At 37.5% G+C, this 22195-nt stretch overlaps 1 protein-coding gene and 2 long non-coding RNA genes across 5 annotated transcripts in view; 1 reads left to right on the forward strand and 2 right to left on the reverse strand.

The window, feature by feature from the left end:
- LOC100650996 (lachesin) overlaps positions 1-22195 on the forward strand; it is a 527432-nt gene that overhangs the window by 443971 nt on the left and 61266 nt on the right. For all 3 annotated transcript variants that reach the window (XM_020862593.2, XM_048413840.1, XM_012320908.3), the window contains one exon: positions 20914-21029. In XM_020862593.2, the coding sequence (XP_020718252.2) occupies positions 20914-21029 (116 nt within the window). The remainder of the gene's footprint in view (positions 1-20913; positions 21030-22195) is intronic.
- LOC125386745 lies at positions 9-1453 on the reverse strand. The gene is made up of 3 exons (XR_007227150.1): positions 1039-1453; positions 754-919; positions 9-659 (listed from the first exon to the last, which is right to left on the reverse strand). It is a non-coding gene; the product is annotated as an uncharacterized LOC125386745 (long non-coding RNA).
- LOC125386743 lies at positions 18447-22104 on the reverse strand. The gene is made up of 2 exons (XR_007227148.1): positions 21530-22104; positions 18447-21454 (listed from the first exon to the last, which is right to left on the reverse strand). It is a non-coding gene; the product is annotated as an uncharacterized LOC125386743 (long non-coding RNA).

Raw genomic sequence — 22195 nt, forward strand, 5'->3', positions numbered from 1 at the left:
CTTGCTGCTTTAATTTTCCCCATAAATAAAAATCCTCTATTAATCCGAACCGAATTCGACATGCCGTGATATTGCTCTCATAACGCTTTAGATCATGCATCGACGCTCAAGCTCTCCATTTTGAACATTTGAAGCAGCAGTGTACTGGTACATTAACAAATCGCCATTGCATGAAATAAAGTATTCGGTCGCTCGCGTAAATTAAATTATTCTCCACTAAATGGTACATAAAAACATATCATTTCGTATCGTTATCATATCATTAAGTGGATTTTCACATGACCTGTACGGGTTTACCTAAAGAAATGTTTACATGAAATTATGTGCTACACGACACCATAAAAATTTATTTTTTTCTGTCACCAATAACGATCGAGATATTCAAGTGTACCTCAGCCTGTGTGTGACTAACGCCACACTCAGATTGCGTGCCGGAAAGGAGAAGAAGACAGGAGCATAATGAGTGGGAAGATTTCTTCTCGTCTTGAAAGCTGGCAAAACGCGCACGCGCCTACGCAAATGTCCTCGGAGTGTTGAAATAAAAAGGTCGTATTACTGATCAAAATAAAGGTGGCACCATTTGGGAACTTAATCCTACATATATATATATAGGGTGGATTGTAATCCGTGGTAGTAGCAAGATGAAGGATATACTATAGCTGAAAATGAGATGAAAATCAATAGCAGAATTACGTTAAAAGCTTCGTTTACAAGAAAAATGCATTTGAAAATCAATCGAATACGCGTATATACCTTGATGGATAGCTCGGGTTATGGATTGCGCTACTGTAAGTAAAATGTTATTCATTAACAGAGCTTCGCTTAAAGGTCAATGCTATACTCTGTTCAACGAGAAGAGTCCGCAGACTTTTAAATGTTGCACTATTTCCCGGATAGAATTCTTGAAATTCTTTATTCTCTGAAATGAATAGAATTGAATAAAATTGTCGTGTTAACTAGTTATATAGGTACGTAAAACAAGTAATACAATAAATGATATCGTGTTTGATATTGTATTTCATAAATGAGCGAATATACCTTGTTTAAAGACAATCCTTTTTCAAATGATGGAAACAACGCAGATTTATCTCCGTGTTTCGTGATACGTTTGACAGTGTTATCGTCCGTGTCATAAGCCCGAGAGGTCGAAGGGAGCTTTAGCAATGAGCCAGGTAAATCTGCCCCTCGACTCAACATCCGTCAGTCAATAACTCACGTTGCTTGCATCTGTTGGACGTCTAACATGTGATCGTCCTGTTTACCTCTACTGACCTTTCTCGTTGAATAGAGTATAGTTATCCGCATCGATTAAAGTTTATAGCAGTTTATGACAAAGCAATAATAATAAAAGTGTATGATCTTCGGTCGTTGTACGACGATAGCCGGGACACAGCTGGGACTAGCCGGTGCTAGGCTTCCAGCATGCGCTTCATCGGCGACGTAGAGTTCCACAGGCGAGATACCGTCGAACAATACATTGTATTTGTGTATTATGTATATGTATATGTATATTACAGCCGATGGTAGGGAATTGAGCTAGCAGCTGCCAATGAAAAGAGTGTTAAATGAGTTCACCTTACCGACCGTCACCGACGTCATCGTCGTCATCGTTGGTGGTCGATAGTTTCGTAAACGTTACACTGAATGCGAGCACTGTAAATCTTGTACCTACACTATGTGCGACATATGAAAGCATCCGAAGTTTAGGCTACCTAACACCTCAAGACAAATATCGGACAACGTTTAAGAGATTAGCGGAGGGTCATACGAAGAGACCATCTTTTATCACGAGGGACAATAGACAGGATATACAAAGAAATACATCACGAACTACAACCCGCATTTATCAAATCAATCAACACACGACAACCTAACCCCAAACACATCCTGGCAATGCTTTTACCTCTCAACTCCAAATTAATCAAAGAATGAAATGGACAAACGAGAACGACGAAACAATAATTTGATCGTATTACATAATAACACATCTCCACGCCTTTCTCATATTAGTGAGCAGAGAATAACAAATTAAAGACGAACAACCATAACGAGAAAATTCATTAGCGAAGATGAAATATAGAAAAGTCAAACACGAAGTAATTAATGAACTTAGGATAACAACAGACATTGAAGATAGGGATGAGATATAAATTAATAATATCACGAGCTAACACAGCCAGCAACAAACATATTCATGCACTACACACTAATGTACGTTCATTACTACGTGTGTTTGACCCCTTAGACTCACACACCAAACGGTCACGAACATCATGCGGACAGTTTACACAAACAAATAATACAGACGCGATAACGCAGTTAGGAAATCAAGAGTTAGCTGTAGCAGATACGATTAATAACAATAATTGAATGGATTATTAGCCAGATATTAACCAAAGAAGAGGTACTCTTTTCACACAATTAAATTATTTATAGCCAAACAAAAATCATCCATAGCTACATACTATCGCTATATCCAAGCAATAATTTGCTGCTCTGCGTACACAGCAGCCATGCAGGACGGAGCGAAAATCATACATAAATCAAACAACGAATCACGGACTGAATATACCCGTGTGACAAAAACGGTTATGAAACAGAATAGAAGACTTTAGAGTGAAAATAGATGGAACAACAGAATACATAAATGGTAATCGCAGTTTGGCTCTGTAGAAACTTGTAGATTTAATAAAACAGCAATACAAAATACACTCGCAACATCAGCTTTAGAGGAAAAATCATTGCCACGTTTTGGGTACATTAAGGTAAAAGCCTAAACACACTCGTGATCAGGCGAAAACGATCCTTGGAACGACTCAAAACAAGCAATTTAACAACAATGGAAAGTTGTTCTACGACACTAACACTAGAAAGCTTACATGTATTGGTTTAATATATGGTCTACTCTGATAGAACACAATTACAGCAGCTGGATCGAAGAGAATCAAAAGCTTGAAGCCATCAGCAGAGATTATGCTATACGAATATGGCAACTGCTAAAAATTGGAACTGATAACATGCACGACTGCTGTTATAATATGTTAATCGGCACTTATGCACTTTTTAACACGTTAACAGGTTAACAGGTTCATACAGGCACCAGATACACTATCATACTACATCATAGAAGAAATCACATACATGTCACCCAGTAACCAAGCAGATATACAGAATCCAGCTAAAATGTGATTTATAAAATCATAATTTTGTGCATCAGCAAACTCATCTACGGACACACACACAACCAAAAAGTAACTATTATACCTACCGCTGTGGTAGCCTCAAACGAGCAATTATCAAAAAAGAAGAAATATTTTGTATATCGAGAAAGCATACGATTCGATACCACATTTTATATATTACCACTGTAAAATACACCCTACAACAGTGCAATTTTTTTGGAAAATACTATGCGTAACTGGGAAATCGTTCTTAATCTTCGTAACAACAAAATACTCGTAGAGACAGATGCTATTAATGCCAACATGCCATATTAAAAGAGGCATTTTCAAATCTATTAAAACTAAATAATAGCAGAAACTATTTCACATGAAATATGACAACTTATTACAAGCTAAGCAATCTGATATATGTGTATACGTGATATTAAACTTTAAGGCAGCACTCTTAATAAAACTAATAAAAAGGTGTCCCACTAAGTATGTTACAAAAAGATATCACCGTTACTTTTAATGATACGCAAAAATGCCAAAGGCGCCCACAGTATCACAAGTACGAATTTACTAAGCGCCTTTGGGCGCCAAATAAAGTCTTTACGAGCGCATACAAGATTTAGGATTCGAGAGATGAAGGTTTGAAATTATTTTACTTCAAACGGCGACTCTCGGTCGCTGATTATTATCTGCGCGAGTCGCGGCTGATTATATACCTCCGTGGACCCATTGTCTCGGCGACGAAACTTGATCTTGAAGTCCAAAGACGATCATGCAATAGACAATTGCTGTCTGTCGTTGCAGAAGTACGCGGAGTACCACCGATGAGAGCATTAAAATTGCCCCAACTACGGTCGACGACTCGAGGATGACAGAAAAACAGGAACCAACCACGCAACAACCACGTTGAAAGGAAATGCAAGAAATACCTTGTTTTAAAGATCTGCACCTTAACGAGCGATACGAAGAACTTCTATTTAGAAATCCGCAATCTGTATGTGTTTACGTTTTTATAAAAGAGCTTACTGCGGGCGTTGGGCAATTTACTCCCTGAAACATTTTACACAGCCCACAAACATACTGCTACCAACAATATGGCAACAAAACGAAATTGCAGGTCAGGCCAAAGTGGGGATTTCGTGTTTATTGATCGTTAATATGTTAACGTATAACGTACGTACATGTATACAGGCAAGATTCGGAGAGTAAAACATGATTCTCAGCTTCTTTCTTACTTCGACGAGAGAAGAGATTAAACAGTAAGATTTGGAAATTCGCAAACATAATGCCATACATCCGTGTTGGCAAATCCAAGCAGCTGAATTGAGCTGACTGAATTGTTGAATTGAATTGCGTGAGCGTACAGCCAAAAATATCCGATACTTGTTACTTTACCGGCAATCGTCCACATTTATAGGATGAAAACAGCCCTTACCGTTAAAGATAACGGAATTGTGTCAATGGGCAAGTTTTCTATTCTTAAACAGCGAACATGACTGTGTAAACATATCTTAAAAAATTCCATATTGAAAATTATAAATTGTTCCTAATTTTTTATTATAAATACTAATCGATTTTTGTACAAGTTTATATTATAAACGGGTAAAAGGCAAAGGAATTCCGGAATACTTTGGAAAGTGATGGATGAAAGCAGATGAAAGAGAGTGTCAAGCTTCAAGTTAAGGAACAGGGTGAAAGCAAGAAAGTACCGGGAATAAAGAGGAAAGGAGAAAAAGAAACGTGGGAGCAGATATGGGAAAGATGGGGTGAAGAGAAGAGAGACTAGTGAAAGCTAGGTGATGAAATGCTGAACTTGGAGGGAGGTTAAAAATGGTGAACAAGAGAGGCGGAGAAAGTAAGGGGTGGGATGATGATAGCGGGAAGAATCGAGAATGATATAGGAATAAATAGAAACCGAGAGGAAGAAATATCGAAACGGAAGTTTAAAACAAACAGACCAAAGGTTAGTGTAGGAACAGGTAGAACAGGCAGTGACAGATACGGTAAATCCGAGTCAGATAGAGTAGGAGAGAAAAGAGGCATGACAAGAGCGCAATGTACAATTGGCGTAAAAGTAAAATGTATTCGTTGTAAATATTGTAATTAGTACAAATACTATAAATGTGGATAAAGAGCGAACGCGACCAATGCGTGTACGCGGGTATAAAGACACCGACTGCTTTCATTCCGGCAACGACCTCGCTACTAGATCATCCACCCTTTACTTATCATTGTATAAAAGAAAGCTGTGAAATGCAACGCAGCATCGGTCAATCCATTATAACAAATCTGCTTACGCGTTACTCTGTCCGACCGCCTACCCGTCTTCGAAATTATGAAATTCAATTTAAATCAATAATTTTGCGATAAATCATCGACAGACACCACGCAACTCTGTGCAAAGCTAATGGTGAAAGTTCGAGTCATGTTGAAGTTGGATTCATTCGCAAATTGGTTTGGTTAGTTTGGTTAGTCGACTTACGGCTGACCGTGTGTCGGCTGATCGACGGTTCACGTGTCCGTCCCGTGACACGGGCAGTGCGTAAATACAGATAATGTATAAATAACATAAATAGTATAATATATAAAAGCTGTAATTGAGAGCAATGCTTAAGTTATGCAAGGCGGAAGCCCTTTGTAACTCTAAAAATTTATTCGTCTAAATCACATACACACCGAAACTCAAAATACAGATAAATCGGGAACTTTGATCTTTTGCGGATTAACCCTTTTGCTTCGAGCGCCGCATATAGGCGGCATCAAAATGATGCATATACAAGTGCTATCTGTAGTCAATAATATATTTTTTCTGTTGATTTTATTGACATATTGGATTAATCACTTCTTAAAGTTACTCATTGTTGAAACAACATCAAAACGTTTTACGCAATTTATTTCAAATATCCAAAAGGTCGTATACTGTAGAAAACTCTCTCTTCCGAGGACCCTATAAAGAGGGAAACGTGAAAAAGCTGGAGTGAGTCGATAGTTGATCTTAGTCCGTCATAGTCAATAGGCGACAGCAGTTCACGGTAGTCGCTGGTAGTTACACCATTAGTCCATCAGACAGATAGTCATAGTAAGTTCGTATCACTTCTGTATCATCATCGTTCGAGCTCGACGTGCATCCGTTACGATCTAAAACGACGCACACTCGACATCAAATTAAACATTGTTAAAGCTCTACACCGAAGTAATTGACCCTTAGTGTTATGCCTACTTGGATTCATTTCAATCCAGTCGATTTTAGTAATACTTTATTTCTTTTTCTATTACGAAAAAGTTCTTTATCAGATAAAATGGAAACTCACTATGCGTTGTTTTTGCGTCGACTGTCGAATGTTCACGTGAAATCAATATAACATAATGATTTCAGATTGTTACAATTTATCCAACCGCTATCTTTGATTAATGAAGAAGCTAGCTAGTTAGAGAAATAAGAGGCAAGTTCTCTACGTCAATTTAACTTTACAAAGCGGAAATTTATATACGTATGTATACAAAAAACCTAATTCAGCGTGTACTTTTTTTTATTAATTGAAATTATGCTCGGTATAAATAGACGTCGCAAAGACAGCCTGAAAAATCAGAAATATACTACGTCGCAGAAAATGTGACGTATGTGCATCACACTAAAGTGGTAATTAAAAGGCAGATTATGTTTACGGCGCAAAACACTCGCCTGAAATGCACATTGCGCAAATTCAAGTGGTAATGAAAACCAATTGCGTTGTTCGTGTCAAGTAGTCTCGTCGATGAGATGATTTCGCAGCGAGCCTTCTACGGTGAGATTTTCCTGGAAATATATCTCGAGACGAGGTCTAATACAATGCAAGCTGGATCTCACGAGACCTACTATGAGCCTCGTGATTGCTACTCATATTCGGTATCCGTTCTGACATCGAAATGAAATGGTGTTACAAAAATTTGTCTTCGAAAGGAAAATTGCTGTTGCGGTAGCTATGTACATTGCGGAGGAAGAGATTCCGTGTAAAAAGAAAAAATGGTCAGGAATTGGCTGATCGCGGAAGATACAATTTCGCACGTGGCATTATTAAAAGAATTGCAGCAAAACGAACCAAAAGAATTTTTAAATTATGTACGGATGGATGAAGAAAAATTTAATATTACTTTCATTTTAATTCAACCGTACGTTCAGAAAGAAGACACTGTAATGCGAGAAGATATATTTGCTGAAGAGCGCTTGATAACTGCACTCAGCTATTTAGCTATCGGACAAAGTTATGAAAACTTGAAATTTTCTTATGCCATATTGCCATAGCTATTGCGACAAATAATTTTTCAGCATACCGTCTTGTTTCTTGATTTCGTATTGTCGGCGGCGATCAGTTTAGTCAACTAAAATTTTTTAATTTTCACGCCCCGTCCTCAATGTCATTCGAACGTCTTTGAATTATCGAGGCAAGAAAAGTATAACGTTTTTATACATGTATTCCACGTTTTCCCGACAAACTGAGAGGACTTAATCTCTAGCAGTAGTGTACAAACTTCTTTTAGTCATGGCGTACTTTAGAAGATGTACAGATAACTTGTACATAAATTCTATTATTTATTTAAAAGAACCTGTACACGACATTAATAAAAAAAAAATATATAGTTTCGTACGTATTGAAGAACTGGTTTTCCCAGTGTTTGTGGCAGGCAAAAGTCAGACAAGATCTTTTCATTCGCAAAATGGGAATTATAATCTATCGAGGTATTTTGTTACTACCAATTGAATAGCTGATAAAAGCCATAAAAGCTGATCGAAAGTTGCTGTATTTAAACCATAATAGTGCCTTTTGTTTATATGTCGGCGAGATATTATCTCGTCTCGTGATCACTTTTGGTCATCCGTCTCCAGGGAATACGGCGAGTTTGTTTTGTTTGTGTCATCAGTCTTCACTGTCATTATATCATCCTTATTTCCGTGACCTGATTTCGGGCACTTGAGTGCGGATGCGCACATTTCGCCTTCGGATCGTGAGATGAAACATTAAATTCGAAACTCGTGGCTCGACCGATGAAGCAAACTGTAGAAGCAAGAAACGATTGCTTCTAGCTGGTTGTGAGGCGATCTTCAATTGTACAATTGCTCTAACGATTCAAATTTGACTCCGATCTTTTCGGAACGATTGATTCTTGGTCTTCTTCGTTCGAAGACAAACGATTCTTATTATCGATCGGCTTAAACGGCTCTGATGACGCGCCTGTAACGTAAATCACATCAGAGACCAGGACACACACACACCTCGGGCAGGATGGTGTCCCGGTCGGCATACTTCGCACCCGATGCACCGACGACAGGAACACATGGTGACCTTGGCGACAATGTATATTGGCAGAGTACCTAAGGATTCATTTATGGCCTAACGGTCCTACCATAAAATGTTCCAGAAGCGTAGCAACGGTCACGTACGCCTACAGGGTAGTGGGGGATAATGAGAGAACAGATGACCGAAAGTAAAAAGATTGTAGGGACTCACTCTCGTACGGTCACGGCTAGAGTTCGGAAGTGTCTTATATTTGTATAAACGAAATAAAAATAAAGTCTTCTCCTTCATAATAAAATTTCTCTTTATTTTTACGTGACACGCCCTTCATATGCGTATCCGCTTGTCGCGGCGCAGCAATACGATTATAAAGTTGTCGGGTTTTTAGAAACAGGTTAAGCTACGACGATCATTTATAATCACGAGAAATCCAACGACGCGGAATCTTTCGGATACTTTAAATTAACATACTTTCTTCCTTTCCTTAAATTCTGCGCGCTTTATTATGTTATTTCCGACGAACCGTTAATCGGACACTATCTTGTAGATGTTTAATTTTCTCCTTCTTCGAAATATTGCTTATCCTAACTTTAATTATTTTTTCTGCCATTAGTCTGTAATAAATCTTGGACGAGTATACACGCATTTCTTCTACAAATCTATACGCCCATCCTGGCTTTCTCGAACTGTCCTTACGCTTTAACCGTTTGAATCCTAAGCAGCGCGATCGTGCTGCTTAGATTTTGTGTCGAAAGGTCCCAGTACATTTGAACGCTACGGACGACTGACGATATTTCGTATTTCAGTGTTATCTTATTAATAATTTTTATTGAACAAAACTTGAAGTATTTATAAACTAATAGTACGCATATATAATAATAATAAAGTAACAAATACGACGAGCGCTATTGCGTCGCTTGGTTGTCTTCGCAATCGCTAAGAGAAGCGCCATCATGCTGTTCAGGATTTTTCGACCCTGTTTTTTCCAATGACTCCTGGGACTCAAATGATTAAGGAGACTCGATTGCAGCAAGTTACACTTTGAGCCGGTACAGTAAAAGTCGGTGCGAATGATCTCTCGTACTGCAACACCATTTGCATGCGTATCCACGTTCCGTATAGAAATTGATGATACGACACGTCGCGAGGAACAAGGTCTCAATTCGTCCCGCGACTACAATGAGTTCACCTCTTGCGTTGGTAACAGCTTAATGTATTTTGATGCATCATATTCCAAAGACCAAAAAAAGGAAATCATCTCGTTGGAGAACTATACAATGGATTTAGCTTATGGGCTGATTCGTCGTTTCAGCATACGTATGGATTATACAATACTTTACATTCTAATGATTTTGAATTTTTGTTACGGTTAATTTGGCAACAAAAAAGTTAGATCGGCAATAACGTTACCTTTTTGGCCACCGGCAGCTCATACACTAGCCTTCAGTATCTTTCTAAAACTTCTAAACGATTAATATGCAAAATTGTGCCAGAAGTTTGTGATGCCATTGTGAAAGTATTGAAAGACCATATTCAGGTAAATATATTTTATTGTACGAAAAATTGCAAAATGAAATCTTTCGCGTTATAATCTGATAATACCTTTAATATATCTCTTTATATCTCCCTTTTAGCAAATAGAGGCTGTATGTACATGCATATATTCTGAAAAAAATATTTAAGGCAAATGTTGATTATAATCTTCAAAGATTTGTTCATTTCACCTTTGTTGAAGGTTGTATTTGTTGAACGAGCCAAATGAGTGTTTGATACGTAAATACGGTAGCTTTGAAAGGTGAAAGGTTTAGGAGAAAGATTCCGTGGATGATAAGCCGGACTAGAGTGAAACGTATAATTAACATTTCTGTAATAGCCTCTATTTGCTGTTGAAATACATATTAGTGAAGCTATCAAATTGCCCAAATGAAAATTCTCATCTTGCATAATGTTGCAGTAATGCGGAGTTTGTCAAAATCTCGAAAGCTTTATCGAAGCACTAATCGTCTGTCGTCTTTCTTCTCTTGATTCTAGTGGGGATTTTACTTCCATATTTTGTGCTGTAGCTTTCCGGCTTTCCATATCCTTATTTGGTGTTGTTTCATTTAAACAAAGATATTGTTACTGCCCTTTTATCGTAAAACAAGAAATTAAACTAAAAATATAAAAATTTAGCATACGTTTTGCTGCAGATTCTGAAAGCACAAGAAGAATGGCTAAAAGTAGCTAGAGATTTTGACACTGAGTATAACTTTCCACATTGTCTAGGGAATCCTGATGGCAAGCACGTGATTCTACAGTGTCCCATAAAAAATGGCAGCGAGACATAAACTACAGACGTCTCTTCGGCACTGTGATTTCTCCTATAGTTGATGCTAATTATAACTTCATGTTTGTGCACGTGGGCTATCAAGAAAGAATTTCTGTTACCCAAACTTTGGGGTACTTGTAAGTATCGAGTTGCATACACCAAGACAAGAAAACTGCTTGAATGTACCTCGGTTACTGGTTTAAGTGGAAGAGAAAAGAAACTGCCATTTTTCTTCTTGGAGGTGAAGCCTCTACTATGTCCGAAAATCTTACGAAAGTTTATCCTAGTTGCCATACCAAGGGAACAATACAAAGAATTTTTAACTACAGACTTCGTAGAGCCCGCAGGGTAGTTGAAAATGCATTCGGCGTAGCCTCGTCAATCTTCCGCGTGCTGAGGAAACCTCTGCTATTGTTAAAGAAGAAGCATCCCGTATTTTGCTAACAGTTATTCTGTTACACAATTTCTTGCGACGAAGACCTAATTCAACCGCACTGTACATATCATAGGGATCGTTTGATTCTGAAGAAGCAGATATTGTGACGCCTGGAAATTGGAGAGCAGCAAATAATGAAATAGGTTTACTGTTTCCCTTCGGAAGAATTATACGACAAACAAGAACTAGATCGCTAGACACGAGAGAGGAACTAGCGGATTATTTTTCGAAGGAAGAGGAACTATAATGGCAAGATAACTGCGTATAGAAAATAGTATGAAAAATATACAACACAACTAAATTATAGTGGTTATAATATAACTAACAAAGAGCGTAATTTTACTTAAATATTATTCTTATTTGTTTAACTTACCGCACACAGTGTTCTTCTTGGATTATTTCTATACAACAGAAATTCTAGGTTTCTAAAGCTAAATCACAAACTGGTATATGTCTAATCTGTCCCTAGAAATAAAAGCAAGAATAAACCTAAAAATATACAACGCATCTGATAGATGACTCTTGTAGACTTTTGTGAGCGAAAATAACTTTTTGCAAAAAGCTAATAAACATTTGGAGATGGAATTTTACATACCTTTTCAGAAAGGCAAAAGTTACATTTTCACAAAGCTTCAACTTCGCATTCTCAATTGTACACGAATTATTGACAATTGAAAGTAGTGCGATTTTCTGCGAATATCGACATCTTTGTAGACTGCTTAGAAAGTCCATACAAGAAATCTTGAATAACAAACATGTAGTACTTGTTCCTGAACATGATTTCTATACTTGGAGAAAATTTAATATCGAAGCTGGCCTTTTCTGAGGCTAACTTGGCTGGATTACATCGCGACAGCCTTCAGCCATGGACAGGCCTTTGATGCAACGACGAAAAACCGGCAAAAGACCGATCGGTTCGTTCTCTATCTTTGGATCATATTTTGAAACGCAACGATGCAATGACTACCCGTCCGATACGCAGATACGCAACGAATGAATACGCTTGAAAAAATTCTGATTGTCCACACTGTAAGACTGTCGGAACGATCCCGCGCTCTTCTGACCAACAAGAAATAAGATAATAATAAGAAATGCGTACTGCTTGAAAACTCAAACAATTGTTTCTAGTCTTGTTCTACTCGACCTAGACTCTAGCAAGATACTTCAATTCAGAAAATGTGTTTAGTGGTTGATTTTCACCGAAAGCAAGAAAATTTGATTGGCATGCTTTTTAAATATCACTCATGTTCTTCTATTCGCCCGAAGCACACGCAGAGCGATGTCTGAATTTGAGGTTTTCGAGCGACCAGGTTCTCGACCGATCAAACCATCATAAACGTCGTTTAATGACCCTTCGAACGTAATCGCGTTACCCCTTAACCTACAGTATCGTGTGAGAGACGCGGTACGTCGACCGAGCCAAACATAAACAACACGTGTGAAAGACGTGGTACGTCGATGTTGTTGATTTATTATTTACTTCAAGGTAATAAATATTTCTTGTTCATTGGTCAATTGGTAGTAATTATTTACGAAATATTTTGCAAAATAAAATTAGATGTACGTTGCACGTGCATTGATATATCAAAAGACATGTGCGATTTGCATAAGTTTGAGCGCTCAGCCAAACCGTGAAATGGCTCGACGCGTGACCGACCATGTTGTTGCTTATGGCACGCGCTATTACCTAAGGCAAGAGGTTAATGAAACGCTCGGCTATTAAAAACATTATGGACACGGGTAATAAATGTATTATTACGATTTCTCAGAGAAATAATACCGAATGCCGTGAGAAAATTTAAAATATAATTATGCAATTGAAGCGTCGCATAGCCAAGCCAGCTTTCCAGAGAATATCGTGAAATTCTTCTCTGCTCCGTTTATTGCCGGCCCAGACTTTCCTCTCTCGGATGGCTACGTTGTCGCCAACCGGCGCAGATTATGGTTTTCGCCTTTCTGCGTCTTTGTGTTTCCTGCAGCGCTAAAGCTCAACTTAAAAATCTACAAAAACCCTCACGTTTTTGTTCTTCTCGATAGCGATTTCATAAATGGACGCAAATGCTGGGCGAATGAGAAGAACGTGCGATGGGTAATGGATGAGTATGTGTGTGTGTCTGTGTGAGAGAGAGAGAGAGAGAGAGAGAGTAGTAGTAGTAGTTGTGCGAGAGAGCATCAATCGAGAACAAGTTCAGCATTGTGGGATAACAATATATAATTACGATCGTAAATATCCTCAAGTTAACTCCAGTCCTTCTAAAAGGCAGAAGTTTTCTCCTCTTAGCCCTTTGCGCTCGAGGACTTTTTTAGTCGGGCGAAGTAGCAACTTGAGATGATTTAGCTGATAGCATAACATGATTTTATGCACAATTTGACTTACAAAAACACTATATTCTAATAATTTATCTATATTCACATCCTTGAAAATGTGATTTTGTAACATCAATTTCTGTATTTTTTTGTATGATAATTCATAAAGCGTTCACCAAGGTGCATTCTTGGATACAATTAATCTCATTTCTCAACAGTTCAAAACCAAGCTTCGTTTGAGCTAATTTCACTTCTGAAAACCATTTTAGGGTTTCTAAACTATAATACTTTTGCCATGATCGTCGAATCCGAATTAACGTCGGAGATGTTGTCAGAATCATAGTTTCGGAGGCTTTTTGAGATTAAATATTTTACCTCCATTTTAAATTCTAACACTTTACACTTACTAACAAAGAACATAAAAAGGTAAGGAACCTACTTACGAACCTTCGCTCTAATCAATTGCAGATGTCGAAATCTGCATAAACAGAGGTTGTCGCCTCAATCGTAAAGAGTTAGTTTTACCATTTCGGACAGAAGATGCGTGAAACGGCTGCAAATGGTTGCAAGTCAAAGACAAATAAAAATGTAAATGCTAATATTGCGTCTTCGACGGGAGCCTAATCGCTTAAAGAAGATATTGTTGATGCAAAACGAAATATTACGATTGGCCATTCCACACAGTGAATAGTCCTTTGGAAAAGCAGAGGAAATGAAACGCGCTCAAAGGAAAAACGAAGTTATTCCGCATTAAATTTATTAAATGGCACCTCGTCATTAGATGATATGCTCGCGGGGAAATTGAAATTGCGTTGGATTTTCCGACTCATCCATTGGCAAACGTTCTTTCTTCTAAAACTTTCTTAAATGCGGTGCAGTATTCCATCTCCCAGATCCGAATCGTCGTGCTGAATTCGACCGCCAGATTCCGCAGGTTTTGACGTACCTGTATCCCGCGATCGTTGGTCTATTTTGCAAAATATCTTTGCACTGGATACATTCCTATTAGGATATTTATCGCTGTATAAACGTTGCATTTTTGTGCTATTGTCGCTCGCCGTACCGTAACAAAGTTCATGTCCAAAAGTCCGCCAAATGTATACGACATTTTGTAACAAATATGGCGATATAAGTAATAAACGACGTATAGTACTGCTACGCTATATACAACGCTCACTACGCGCACTGCACGCACAGTACACCCAAGTAACACTCTAACGTAATATTTTCAGTTCTCTGAATGTTACGCCACGAGGTTTAACACAGGCTGTATTTTCTAACCGTCACTCGCGGCCCTACAATGTCTCAGTCAGATCGTCTTATCTGACCGCCGGATCATATACAATGTATCGACGAGCGCATAGCTGTTGCCAAGCAGCGAGTTCTCGAAACGTCGAATTTGGTCCGTTACGTTTTCCACGCAAGAACAGATATACGTGATCATAGGCGCGAACGGTGGCGTGACCTAAGGATAGTGGGGGTCGTCTTAAAGATGAGACAAAGAAATCATCCAAAGTCGATCAGTTCCTTGTGACGCGTCGAACATTACACATTGCCAAACATTCGCTTATTCTGTTAAGTATCATATCGTGCTACGTCCACCAAGAGACTAACTTCAAGTGTAAGAGCCTTGCTCGATACTGTATACATTTACATTATCTGCGTGCGATAAAGTTGTTAATTGTTTATATCTTTTCAATCGTGTAGACTAGTTGTTGGAAATATACATTATTATAATTCTGTGACTCTCAGTGTTATACCGCATCAACCACCCCGATTATCCTAACCGAAATACGGGGATCGAACTATTCGTGGTGTCGATTATTCTAATCGTAACGGGAATTTACGACTCTCGTTGACGCGTATTCTAACGACCGCGTCTCCCCGCGATAGTACGAATTTTCACTGAATGTTTCTCGTCGACTGTCGGAATTATTCCATTCTTCCAAAATTGTTCTAGTGTTTTACTTGAAAATGTAGTTCATTTGAAAAGAAAAATTTACGATAAATTTATTTAATTTATTTGCCAGTGCCTTCGCTTTCTTTGTATAACTCGAAATTATCCAGGAACATAATCATAAAATTTGAGAAGTTGCTTTTGAAAGGTATTGGGCTTTGGATGGTATTGGGGAAGCGAACAGGCTCTGCACCAAAGTGTTTAAAAAGAGCACAAACCCATTTTGTACAATCTTCAAATTTTACATAGCTGCAGATTTATTCATATTTCATATTTACCAGATGGTGATTGGAAAAGTGGACTTTCTGTTTGTCAAATCGGTTTCGCAAATATCTCATTCCTTCAAGCCTTAAATAATAGCCAACGAAAGAATTAAAATATTGGGATATTGTCCTCGGTTTTTACGACCGTAAAGTGTTTTAAGCGCGGAAAGAGAAAGATCAGATGAATGCTGTAACGAAACTCTAAAAAAATTAGAAAAGAAGCACAACTATCGCATCTATTATTGATTTTGAAGCAACCATTGTGACTATATTCATGGAACAATATAAAATATTAATTTGACATTTTGTAGGAACTGTTAAAAAACCGATTTTAAGTTTTTCGGTAAATATTCACTTTTCCTACAAAATGTATGCCATACCATGTTTTTTCTATTAATTATTAAAAAGATATTAAAAGGGTAAAGATATCTGATTGCTTTGCTTGAACCCAAGCAAATTATATGTGATGGCGATCACAACGATGGTGGTGATGTGGGGCGAGCAACTTGTCTTTGCGTTGTCAATCGATTAACATCTATCTTTTCACTGTCTATATCTACTTTATATTTGTTTAACTTCTATCTATACGCACCGAGCAACTGTCTATGTGTACAAGTTCTTGGAACAAAGTGTAGATTGTAATCTGTTAACTCAGTGTTATAATCCATTCAATTACCTCTATTACCCTAAACGAAATAGGGGATTGATCATTTCGTGACGATTTTCGATCATTCAATTATTGTATAATCGTAACGGGAATTTACGACTTCCGTTGACGCGCTTCCTCGCGATCGCGTCTCTCTGCGAACGGTCGAACACATTTATTTCCATCATCAAAATTAGTCATTCAGGCTTATTTCAGACGACCCGCTCGACCTTGTATAATTAATATTCGTGTAGGTTACTAAACTCTTGCCGGGCATGGAATATTTTAGCAATACCTGCAGAAAATTGTAAGGGAGGTGACAAACACCTGTCACCACTGCGGAGAGGGCGAGGACACGGTTCAGCACACGCTGGAGTTTTGTATCCTACGACTAACGATTGGCGAGAGTTTGGGTCCCACGTCAGTTGTTGAAACGATGCTGAGGGGCCAACGGGAGTTTCTCGCAGTCCGCTCGCAAAGGAGCGGACAGAGTGGGAGAGGATGAGAGCTTCTCATCCCGCGGCGAAGGGCAGCCTTGCGCCGCCCTCGCTGGTCATAGAAGTCATCACGCCGAGGAGGTTCTGGGATCTCCTCGGACTTGTACGACGGCCCAGGGGATAGCGTTGAGAAGGATGGTCCCTCTCAATGTCCAAACTAGACCTGAGGAATGGCTCCCTCAGAATGAGAGCACCCCTGTTGAGCATCAGGTGGACCACCGTGGGATTTTACTCGATAAGTCCGAAACTACTCCGCTGCTTCCCAGAAGAGCGGCGGAATGTCCATGAGGATTTCCCCACGTATAAAAGAAGAAACGGTGTATAAACTCTAAGAAAACTACTGCAAAGATGTTAATAAATATTTTACATAAACATTGTGTTATGCAATTGTTGAAATCAATCTTCTATTAAAAAATAAACGCTTGTAAAGGTCAGGAAATGGTATCAGCCATAATTTTTTAATCGATCTGCGCTAGTAAACACTCTGCCACTATTCGACACTCGATTCAAACCAGAAAATCAGAAATGGATTTCGCATAAGTTGCAGAATGTATGAATTTCAGAAATACGATAACTTAAATGGTTGTTTCATTATTTCCCAGATAACTCGCAATTTTTAACGATACGTAGATATTATAAGATTAAAAATATTTAAGAGAATGATACAAGGAGATATGTGAAACACATGAAAAAAGTACCGAAGAAGATAGCGAAGTCTTTAATGATCATTTGCGAGAAATATATTGTAAGAAGGTAAATGAAATTCATGTGGAATTAATAAAAAAAAAAGACACTTGTGTTGGTAAGTAAATGGAAACAAATCCTACTGTACGGTGACATAAAACTTTGAAAATAATCGCAAAAAACCTTCAAAGTTTATAATATAAAACTTTACCTGTCCTCTCTATTAGGTCGACCGTTTATTTCTGAATGTTTGTTTCTTCTTCTTCAGGCATTTAGATTTTTTCTGTAAAAGAATTGTTCGAGGAATTTTTATGCTTTAGATCCGGTGATTTTTATAAACTTAAAATAATGAAATTAATTAATTACTGAAAAGAATGGATAAAATCGCGTAGAAATTATTTCGATCGAAGATACGATATTACGAGACGACTATGTACGCTTAAAATTTGCTAAAACCTTGAATTTCAAGGCTAAATATTTTTTACTGGCGTCGTATTCTACTCATCACGAGAGCCTAACTTGTAAATATAACATTTCCACCTGCAAAACTAGCAACAAACAAACCATACTCTTCGAGCCATTCAATGTTCGTTTGAAATCTTTTACGTTTACATTATACGTCACAAAAAATTTTGCAACAGTTAAAAATCATCAAGTTCAGCGTTTTATTCCATCTAGAATGGGCTATCTCACGTACTAGGAAATAGTTTCCTGTTTTCTCGTTAATATCACGCTATTTACTTCCTGTCTGACCGTGGAATGTAAACATTTCGTAAATAATATGAATGTAAGAATCAATGGAACTTTAACATCGTATCCATGAAAGCGGTTCATTTGTGATCTATGATTTCGTTGAACAAGATTAATCTGGGGAGTCAAAGCTAACATCAAAAGATACAGAATCAAGGTCATCATATATAATTTCTGAATATTCTGTACATAAAATGTTTGACTACTAGGTTTATTCAATATGCATATGTAGTATCTAAATGGGTCTTAGAGGAAAGGACAAGTAATGATGTTTTGATTTAATAAATGATATTTGGAGCAACGAAATGATTACAATGCTGTTGTACGTCCTATTCTCACAGGCGGCTTTCGACTTCCCAATTCATACTCTGCACACTCTGCACACTCTTGGCATCCGTTCACTCCGGCATCTTAACACTCACTCTAACGTCTCTTTACCTTTTTCCGTCCTTCGGAACAGGTATCCCGAAACGCCCGTGGTCAAGGTCACGCAGCCTTTTCGCGAAAACTGTCCACTTAAAAGACCCAATCGGCCGATACCTTAGGCCTTTTGGCCCCGATACTACACATATTTAATAATAAATTATTAAATAGGCAGTGCGTGTTCCGAACTATAATACAACGTATGGAGCGTTTATTTTGAAAGTGGTGCAAGTCAATGTTTTGTTGTTTCGGGAAAATTAAAGGTTAGCATCTTAGCCAATTCAAAAATGTAAATTAACCCCTTCCCGTGCCATTTAGTTCGACGAAACTCGGGCCCAAGCGGTAGACATCGACGCGCGCTAAACAGGTAACGGGCAAAACAACAGTCCGCGAACTCGGTTTGTTATGTTACGTTTGGCCCAAGTATCTGGTCGCGAATCAAACTCGCGATATTCATGTTTGAGCCAAGTATCTGGTCGCGAGTCAGACTCGCGATATTCATGTTTGGGCCAAAATCTTCATCGCGAGTCTGACTCGATAAGGTACGGCAAGGGGTTAATTACGTCAAGTCTGACAATGTGTCTACCAATTTATCAATATGTAATTTGATTATATAAATTTCTTTCAGACGAATTTAACTAAAATAATATGTATTTACGGGCTGTAAATGGACTTGCACCATTTTCATAATTAGTCAATTGTAAAAGTCATTTTTGGAATACCACTTAGAATATATTTTGTATCAATCCAATTTCGTTTATAAATAATAACAAGAAATAAAATAGGAGTAGTATTTTTTACTTTGCACGTTAATTATATTTATATATTGTTAGACTTAACATAAGATATCGATATTATTTATTTATGCTCTTTATATGGCAACGTTTTGAAATATTCATGGTACACAGGTAGTATATAAGGTAGTAACTGCCCCATATCCTTATATTTCTCGTTTCATTTCGTGTAAAATAATTTTTTTATTTTCTCTACATTGTTTTATAACATCATAATAATCCTGTGCTGTGTACATGAAATTGTTTTTTCGTAATGCCAAAATTTCTGTAATACCAAAATCTGCATCGTTTGGAAGATACGAATGTCCGGAGAGTAATTTATGATCAATTACATCGATGTTATTTTCCAAAGACTGGACAGCATTACCATGAACATAATAACATAACTTTGAGTTGTTACATTTTGTGAATATCTCAAACAGCAAGAAGCTATTAGGTCATCGCATAAGTTCGTGCCGTTTTTCGAGCGGTTATATATGTTAAGATTGTTTACATACCTTTCAGTTTCATGAAAAAATGTAATCCCCCTCTCGTTGTACAACTTCTTCCCATTTTTCTGGTAGGCCCATTATTCCGTCACGATAAGAGTTCTCTTGTTTTTCTTTAAAATATGAAATGTATATACAAAAGTTGTCACGAACTTATAGGATGACCTAATATTTCCTACAATCCCCTGGAAGCAGTGCTTTCGTCCCACACATACATATTAATTTTATTGTTATGGAAATTATGAAATCCCTCGTTTAAATAATTATTACAATACATATTTCGCTTATAATAAGCGATTGAAACAGATCATTTTGGATAGGCTAAGACTTTTTGTAAATCAAGAGAAAAGGCAAAGTATTTATCGAGATTTTTTCATGTCAAAATTTTATCTTCTTGTAACGTTTTGTTTGCTAATTCAGTATTTTTCAAGTGAACAACACCTATATCTATGGAAATTAGACTTACACCACTTTCATAATCAATCGCTACGCAATTTCTTTTGGCCACTTTTACATTGAACAAAACATCGGCATTATTTTAGACATTAAATATTAATTAGTTATAAATAAAAAGTTTACACTAAATTAATCACAAATTACGTGATATTTCATTTTTTTACCAAAATGGACTTGCACCACTTTCAAAATAAACTGTTCATATTGTAATCTACTAACGGATTGACAGTATCTCGCTCGTAGAACATCAAAATTATGTCCACTACTACTAGGGATAAGGAAAGGTGACTAATTATTATTACAGTAGGGTTGTACGTATCTTGTATATTATAATATAAAATTGCAAACGATTCTGATGCTAAAATAAAAGCTATTAATAACTTACATTATTAAATCATTACATTAATTTGGTCGTCTGTATAATGTTATTATCTAAAGCTAATAAATTTCTTTTCCAGGTCAGATAACTCCAGAGCCATTGCCAGAATTTTTAGCTCCTTTGGAGAATCACACAGTGATCCAGGGCCGTGACGTCTTCTTCACTTGCGTTGTCAATAATTTACATTCATACAAGGTATGCTGTTCGATAATTTCTTGATGTTTTATTTGCTAAATACTATAATTAAATAATTAAACATATATATATATAGGACATTTAAGAATCTGACTTATCAATTTTTCATGTTAAAGCTAATATCAAGACTTGATCAGATTCATAAGTTTAATATAATATGACCCTGAAGTGACCCTAGATTTAGAAATTTAGACTTGCTCAAGGAAAACGTCGACGCAAGAAATTATATTCTTTGTGTTGAGTCGAGAATTTTCGAAGATTCGCGACTTTAAGCAGACTGTAATATGAGTCGATTTCGGGAGTACGAGTTGGCTAATTATTTGCAAAGTGTTTTGCTCCAAAGTTTAAATAACTTGACACGCTTAAATGACTTAATAACTTGAAAGCTTAGATAACACAAAAATAAGGTGCACCAAATCCCATTTCTGCAAAAAGAATCAGTTAACTTCTTAATACATATCACTCGATATACGTGACTCAAGTTAGGAAAAGGATGCTACCGTCGCTCGTATCACACGCTCAAGAAGACCACCCGCTCAGAAACAGTAATACGATAGGCTGGACATCCTGCATACCACAGCCATCGAAACAATAACCAAACAGTAACGGAATAGGCGCCTCTGAGATACACCAGACGACAGCCCCTCCAGAGAGACTAAAACCACAGTATAAAAACCCTTCAAAATAAGCGCTCGAGTCAGTCTGTTAAAACATTTTGACCCAGTCTCTTGTAACACTTTGAACCGTCACTCTGTTGGATTTGCATAATAAATTCTATTATCATATATAAAGTTCAATTTCTTCACTTTATTCGTGAAACGTTCGAACTACGACGCGAGGAGATCACCGGCGATCTATCGGTTTCGTGTCTCCGGCGTAGAAACTGCGACTAAGCGCGTCTATGATGCGTCAATTACCATTGAAGTAAAGAAACTCCGAATTCTCGGTTAATGCCGCATAGTTAGTTCTCTTGGCTACGAACGAGACTAAACGAAACTGAATGATAAAAGCGCGTGTAAAAGTATAAAACTAAAATTATCTCCGCGTCATAAACCTAACTTGAAACTGTCCATTCCCAACGCCTGAACGCTGTGAATTAAATTAAATGTTCCAAGCAATGATGCAAGTGTCAACCATTCCTAACGAAAGGAATATGCAAGGCCACT

This window comes from Bombus terrestris, chromosome 17, assembly GCF_910591885.1.
Source record: "Bombus terrestris chromosome 17, iyBomTerr1.2, whole genome shotgun sequence".
Classification (NCBI taxonomy): Eukaryota; Metazoa; Arthropoda; class Insecta; order Hymenoptera; family Apidae; genus Bombus; species Bombus terrestris.